Source organism: Benincasa hispida, chromosome 8 (genome assembly GCF_027475165.1).
Source record: "Benincasa hispida cultivar pf3 chromosome 8, pf3_genome.v1.1, whole genome shotgun sequence".
Lineage (NCBI taxonomy): Eukaryota > Viridiplantae > Streptophyta > Magnoliopsida > Cucurbitales > Cucurbitaceae > Benincasa > Benincasa hispida.
In genome coordinates, this window is record NC_143485.1 from 14,752,815 (window position 1) to 14,760,167 (window position 7,353).

The 7,353-nt window shown below is 33.6% G+C and overlaps 1 protein-coding gene and 1 long non-coding RNA gene across 3 annotated transcripts; one reads left to right on the top strand and one right to left on the bottom strand.

Moving 5' to 3' along the window:
* The first annotated feature begins 235 nt into the window (after positions 1-235).
* LOC150034384 (uncharacterized) lies at positions 236-3,436 on the top strand. The gene is made up of 4 exons (XM_090316703.1): positions 236-407; positions 3,054-3,117; positions 3,208-3,313; positions 3,389-3,436. The coding sequence occupies exons 1-4, from the start codon at positions 236-238 to the stop codon at positions 3,434-3,436; spliced, it is 390 nt and encodes a 129-aa protein (XP_090172829.1).
* Positions 3,437-3,832: 396 nt separating this feature from the next.
* Positions 3,833-7,104, bottom strand: LOC120082423 (uncharacterized). 2 transcript variants are annotated; one of them, XR_016531121.1, is made up of 5 exons: positions 6,726-7,104; positions 6,047-6,077; positions 5,073-5,128; positions 4,655-4,737; positions 3,833-4,066 (listed from the first exon to the last, which is right to left on the bottom strand). It is a non-coding gene; the product is annotated as an uncharacterized LOC120082423 (long non-coding RNA). The 2 variants fall into 2 exon arrangements; XR_005483172.2 differs by lacking the exon at positions 3,833-4,066 and having other exon boundaries at positions 4,598-4,737; positions 6,726-7,093.
* Positions 7,105-7,353: the final 249 nt, after the last annotated feature.

Below are 7,353 nucleotides of genomic sequence, written 5' to 3' on the forward strand. Positions count from 1 at the left end.
TCGATATGCGATAACTCGTTTATGTGTTTTTTTCAATTCTATATGTAACAAAATCCTAGATGTTATACAATTAGAGAAGTTGCGGGAAGACATTATGATTACATTATGTTTATTAGAGAAGTATTTTCCTCCCTCATTCTTCCCAACAATGGTGCATCTCACAATACACATTGCTAGAGAAGTCAAACTTTGTGGGCCTATATATTTCCGATGGTTGTATCCTTTTGAAAGGTTCATGAAAGTGATTAAAAACTCTGTGAGGAATAGACATCGTCCAGAAGGTCGCATTACTGAAAGTTATATATTAAAAGAAGCTGTTGAATTTTGTTTGGATTTTTTATGTGGAGTAGATCCTATTGGACTTGGGTGTCAAAAGTTAAGAGATAATTCAGGCAATTCAGAAATTGGTAAACCATTGTTGTCACACCCCGCCCTCAGACCACCTTCTCAGCCTGGAAGAGGGATGCGACTATAGTAGTTATCAACCCTTGAGCTGACACTTACTGCCTAATGATTTTTGCGGAATAACTTTAATACCATACTATAACTTATACACAGCGGAATGATTATGTCAAGGAGATAAACTATAACGAATTAAGTAGGCCCATCTTTTATTACGACAGTGATATAACGTTTATACAACTTAAGGACTTAACAACAAAGTTTACAACGACAACCGTAAAAACCCTCTGGAAGTGTAATTGGGGCATGTGGCAGACCTTGACCTTAGCAGCACCCTGGAACTCCTCATCTTCTGCTACCTGGGGGGGGGGGGGGGGGGGGGGGAAGGTGGGGTTAAGAAAATATTTTGAAGAGTGTGAGCTACTAAGCCCAGTGAGTGGTTCTTTTAAAGATGAAAATCATTTTGAAAATCATCATTTTGGGAAATCAATCACATATTGGCACTCACACTGAACTTAAGTGCAATCAATGGCATAATCACGCAGCTACTAATTTGAATTCCAACATCAACACATAGCAATCATATTCTATCATCAATCAATACAATCATCTATGGAAACCTTCCTATGACCCTAATTCCCGCCAATGTGCACATCGACCATTTTATTTATCCCGCTAGTCATGCTTAGGTACTTACCATATTTCTCGCCAGTCGTCACCGACTATTTTTCCTGCTGATTGAAGCTGACTAATTTTCCCATCGACCAAAGCCGACCATTATTTCCCGCCAAGCACCTTTTGTTAAGCATACTAACCACATTCCGGGCATAATCGCAGTTTCCATAGTCACACACAAACAATATCATGGCAATCATCCTATCACCAAAAGCATGTATTTTGTATCTACAGATGCATATATTCTAATATCAGAGTATAAAGCTAAGTGAATACTCATAATATGCATTTACTATCAAAGCAACCTAACACTCACGACATATGTTAACTATCAAAACTATAACACTCACGATATATCGAACCTATAATGCTATAACCTCACACTATGTGTTAATTATCAAAGCTATGATACTCACACTATGTGTTAATGATCAAAGCTATAACACTCACACTATGTGTTAATGATCAAAGCTATAACACTCACTTTAATTGCTTAGGAACCTTTCTAATAGTTCCCTTTTCTACCTCAGGCTCCCTTTTTACCCCTAAAATCCATATTCAACTTACAACTTAGATTACTTATAGTTCTAAACCTTATTTTAAGATACTTCCTTCTACAAAACTATTCGAAAATATCTCAAAAAGCTTACCATAAAATATTAGCTCATAACTCTTCATGGTTTAGCCGAAATCATCTAAACATCAAGACTGGCCCAGCTTACCCGATAGCTCGACCCCTCTGTCTTTTCCTCATTCTCCAGCCCAATTACTTAGAGCTTCTTCTCTAGCAGCCTCACCATGAAAACTAGACTCTCTTATCTCTTCTTTGGCTTTGAAATTACATCAAATGCATGAGTAGATTGGAAGATCTCCTCGTCCAAATTTGACACATTCCTCTTAACCCTCACTGCCCTCTACTTTCTCTACGAAATTTATGATTTTTGTGTGATTTGAAAATGAAATCCCAAGTTCCTATTTATAGGCATTCAAATTACTCGTGGGATTGATAGCACCTACTTGGCTGCATGGCCAAATGTTTAATCCTCCCTTTATCAACGTAAGCTGACTTCACCTTGGTTCAATGTGTTCTTCCCAAATGCATCCAACACAATTTCTTAGAGTATAAGAATTTCTCTTAATCGGACAGCTAGATTTTAATTGACGTTTGCCCTTACATCTTCAAGCTTTTTTGTATTCAAGTTAGGGTTTTCAATGCATAATCTATAAGATTGTGGCCAAGTTCAATGCATAAATGCCCGACCGTTCGATGCACAGGCGGTTTCCTTCGCTCGCGTGGGCGTGATGTTCGAATGAGGCATTCAGACCGCTCTCGCTCTCTCCCACTTTCTCACTGGTCTTGCTCTTTCCACTCTCGCTCTCTCCCACTTTCTCGCTTACAATCTCGCTCTCTCTACTCTCGCTCTCTCCAACTTTCTCGCTCAAACTCTCGCTTTCTCCACTCTCGCTAAGAATCTCGCTATCTCCAGCCTTCTCGCTAGCTTGGATCTCGGCAGTGTCGCTCTTTCACATTCTCTTTCTCAAATCTCGCTCTCGCTCTAATCTCGCTAACTACTGTGAATATGGTTTATCTCTGTGCAACTTCCACACGAATTTTCCCAAATAATTTTCTATATTTTCCTCAGTTCTTCAATCCTTTCTTCACTATTCAGGATTTAAGTCTTTAAGATTTTCTCTTCTTTTATTCTTTTAGGATCCTCTCTACTCGTACTCCAGAATCAAATATAACGTAACTATAATACCTAACCATTATAGTTTACATTTACTCTTACTAATTGTTGATCCACAGAAGCTGACAATTATTATAGTTATTATGACAATTGTAAAATTATTAGATTATTTACATAACATAGGATTTAACTTTCTCCTAATTAACCCCTTAATCACTTACTTAAGTAGAAAAATGGAGATCCGGGTTTCACAATTGTCAAGTAGAGTTCCTTACATACCTGAACGAGATCTCTTATACCAAGCTCATCGATATGTCTTGGAGAATACAATTGATGTGCAACCATATATAGAGTAAGTTATTGTGACTTGGATCTATTTACTTCATTAAATACATGAATTTGAAAATAATTATATTTGAACATTTTTCTTTTTCTTTATAAGGAAACATATGATGACATTGGAATTACAGCTCTCAAGTAGATCAAAAAACCAGAAATGGATTCAAGATGAACATAATCGAAATTTCATATCTTGGTTACGAGAAAAGGTAAAACATTAAATATACTATTTAACATAACCTTTTGTCACTTATATTTTAATTATATAATCTTTTGGTTCCTAGGTTGGAAATGAACTTGAAATGGGAGATGTGGAGGTGTCAAATAGGTGAATTACCCATGGTCCCCATCCAATTGTGACTACATACAATAGCTATGTTATTAATGGATGTCACCATCACACAAAGTCATATGACAAAAATAAAAGTGTACAAAATAGTGGGGTTAGTTTAATAGCAAAAACAATGCAAGTATCTAGCTCAAAAGATAAAAATCCTATAATTGGACTCTCTTTTTTTTACAGATTTTCTTTTTTTTAATAATGAACTTTAAATGTAGATCTACTTATATAGCATGTAGATTCTATTACATGTTTGTTAAGAGACTGTTGTAAAGAGCTTAAAAACTATTCGAGAGGTTATATTTGCTTCAGTTTGTTATTTCTTTGAACCTTGGCATCACACGTGATATCTTTAATCAACTTATCCTATTGAATAAAAAAAAAAACATAAATATAAAGGACATTCATATATATATAATGAAAAAGTTCATAGTGTTTTTACAAAGAGGTCGACTAAATAACCATTTGTAAAGGTTTTACAATAAGCTAGCTAAGTATAATCTACAAAAAAGCTTAAAATAAATACATTGTAACCAAAATTTTGCCACTAACCCTACAAAAAAATCTTATAAATCAATCGATTGTTTTATGGCTTCACTACTCCAATGGGCTTTTGCAAAACCTAGTAAGAAAACAAAAAATAATTTTAGACAACAACTTTACACATCAATGTTGACAATGATAACAATATAAGAAGGTTTTACCCTTTTGTAATGTCAACACAAGGTACCAATTTTTAGCCAAATTACAAATGCTTACACATGCTTTAGCATCTCTATAAACCACAATGTTATTCATGTAATTTTTAACATCATTTTCATACGTTATTCATCGAATATCTTCCTAGAAATCAAGAAAAATGATATTGTAAGAGAACATACCTCGAACTTCTTCCAGTCCTAGCCAAAAAAGAGAGAAATCTAATCTACTTCAACTGATTATTAGTACATAATATATGGCTCAATATATCACAACAAAGTAAGAAAAATAACTAACATTAAATCCTTCAACACCTGCCCCCCTCCCGTATAACTTTGAAGTCACAACTAATATCAACAAAATTAGATGTAGGTTCTAAATTATGGTTGAAATAGATGTATAAATAACATACCACTTAATAATTATCAGTTATGATACACAAACATGAAAAAGCTCCTCGGTCACAAAAGAATATAAATGTGACAATTACAATTGCAAGTCATAGACTTACCGATTGAACTTTGAATGGTTCTCATGGCTAGCACTTAATTCAGACCTTCTAACTACCCTTGCAAAATTTTCACGATCACTAACCTTGAAAATCAAATAATAAAGAATACTTGCTTATTGAAACTTAACACAAAAAGCTAAGTTTAATAAGTTCGTCTTTAAAAAATGTGTAATAAAACAAAGAATAAGTATATAATACAGTGCTAAAGTAGTCTCCCATATTAACATTACACTTGTGACAAACCTTAGCAACTAAAACTTATCAAATCCAAGACCTTAGTAGAGCAAACATAAGAATATATAAGGACAACAATGATCAAAAGCTATTGTTTATAAGATCATTCACATTATTCTTGGATAAAACCTATAAATAATTATGTACACCTCAAATATAAATACTGCAAAAGCTATTTATTTACCTTTTCCACTTTCTCCACTTCTTCAATGCTCCCAAGATTCATCAAAACCTTTTAAACTAGAAATTCGCCAAAAATTAAAAAAAAAAAAAGAAAAAAAAAGAAAAAAAAAAAGCATAAGCTCAACTAAGTCTAGTAAAGAATTTAGTAGAAGAAGAGCACACATATTTCCATGCGGTACAAAATGTTTCTTACATGAGAAATAATTATAAACAATGACTTAAAAAAAATTAAACTATCATTAGCATAATGTTCCACCAAACTACACGCATGACTAATATGACCAAAAAAGAGGAAAATATAATTTACTTCAATCAATTATTAGTGCATAATATGTAACTCAATATATCACAATTAACAAATATAACTGACCTTAAATTCTTGAGCCCCCTCTCCCCAAATACATGGCAGTGACAAGACTAAAGATGTAGAATTTCTATAATCCTTAGTTAACAAAGTCACAAAAGCAAGGGTTGATAAACATGTAAGAGGAAATCCCAAACAACAATTCTAAGAAGAAATACTTAACTTTGTGGAATTAGAGCAAAAAGTAATCAAAACAAATAAAAAAAGTGTGTGTCACTTTGGTACCTAATAAGTTCAATAAAAGTGTTTAACTTTCATATTGACTCTCAAAACCAGATAAAACAACGTAAAAAGTCCTTAAAAGTGTATATGAAACACTTTCACTCTTGAAGCAAACAAAAAAAGTGCCTAAGTCTCACTTTGGCCCTCAAACAACTAAACTCAATAAGGTATTGAAACTCATTGTCAATAACAAACTCAGTAGAAGATATAAACAATAACCTATTGTCCCAAATAACTAAGATTATAAAAAATAAGTGAAAAATTCAACAAGATAACCAAACTCATGAACTAAAATGATATAGATGCTACACCTTTAGATCATAACAACCGCATTGAAAAATTTTTAACCACACAACAAACAAACCCATCAAGTAGAAATATATACTTACTTAAATTGCTCCTAGAAGAGTCCAATCACTCCTAAACAACAAGAACGAGATTTTAGAGTCTAAACTTAATTCAAAAACTTTAATCAAATTACAATAATGCTCAAGAAAGATGTTTCTGAAAAAGAAAAAAAAAAAACAACCTTAAAATTTAATTCAAACACTCTGAAACGAGTCCAAACTACAAAAGAAGAGTATCCAAGAATTAGAGACCAATCTAAATTACTTTATCAGAGTTTGAAATGGCCTAAACAAAAACTCTACTACCTAAAACACACCAAAACAAATATGAGTACTCGAAAAAAGTGTTGAATTTGGTGTGTTATCAACCCAAAGATACAAATAAGTTGTAAACATTAGAAGCTTAACTATAATTTAATTGAATTGTTGGTTTGTGTTACCATTGAAGTTCACAAAAGGGGCTCGCAACATTGTTGGTTCGTGTTCTAAAAAGCTTAAACGTATAGATTTAAAGCGTTTGTGGTGTGCGTAACGCTAATTTAAAGTCAAGTTGGGAGTGGGTAAAAGCCAAACTTGGGAGTGATGATGAACAACCTTTGTACACTAATTTACAACAGTCATGATCTCTACCAACAACTAATTTTGACCTCAAAACAGCAAGGACGAGACATTTTTAAGCCAACCATATAGAAGAAAATAAATCCAAACTAAAGATACCTACCAATAGTCGGATGGCTCAGAATGTTGTTCATTAACTGTGTCCTTCTCAAAGTATTTGTCAATGGCAGATGCCTTTTCAGTGTCTCCTCCGTTAGCTCCCAAATAAACTTCGTCAGAAATGGCTTTGTAATCGCCAGGAGTCTTTGGCGGCACAAAGGCGATCGAGCTCGTCAAATGAGATGGCAGAAGAGGTGTCCGTAGAGAGATAGGAAGCAACAGCAACAGTGTTGGTGAACAGAGTAATAGAAGTTGGTTTGAGAAAGAGAGTGGAGGAAAAGGAGAAGAAGGTGGCAAAGAAGTTAGGGTGGAGGAAGAGGGAAGGACGTGCGGTTCAGCGGACTACAGGTTGAAGGTTGCGATAATGAACACACAATTGAAATGTATCTCAAGGTTTTTTCTTTTATTTTAATGAATTTTTATTTTATTTAAAATATAATAATTAATTTTATTTAATGAAAGTTAATAAATGCCATAAATTTGTGACATTGAAAAACTGTCATAAAATACTAAAGTTAAAAAGTTTGCAGACGTGCATTTTCATATTTATGACACTTTTTCACTTTTCAACCTCAATTTGGTTATATAACTGTGTCGTTGAAACTCATATTTGTTGTAGTAACATGTTTTTC

Bases quoted from the DNA above. Each gene is read 5' to 3' on its own strand.
- LOC150034384 (XM_090316703.1), top strand. From the start codon at position 236: ATGAAAGTGATTAAAAACTCTGTGAGGAATAGACATCGTCCAGAAGGT. The intron at 408-3,053 runs GTAAACCATTGT...TACCTGAACGAG, and splicing joins TTCAGGCAATTCAGAAATTG to ATCTCTTATACCAAGCTCAT. The intron at 3,118-3,207 runs GTAAGTTATTGT...TTTCTTTATAAG, and splicing joins GATGTGCAACCATATATAGA to GAAACATATGATGACATTGG.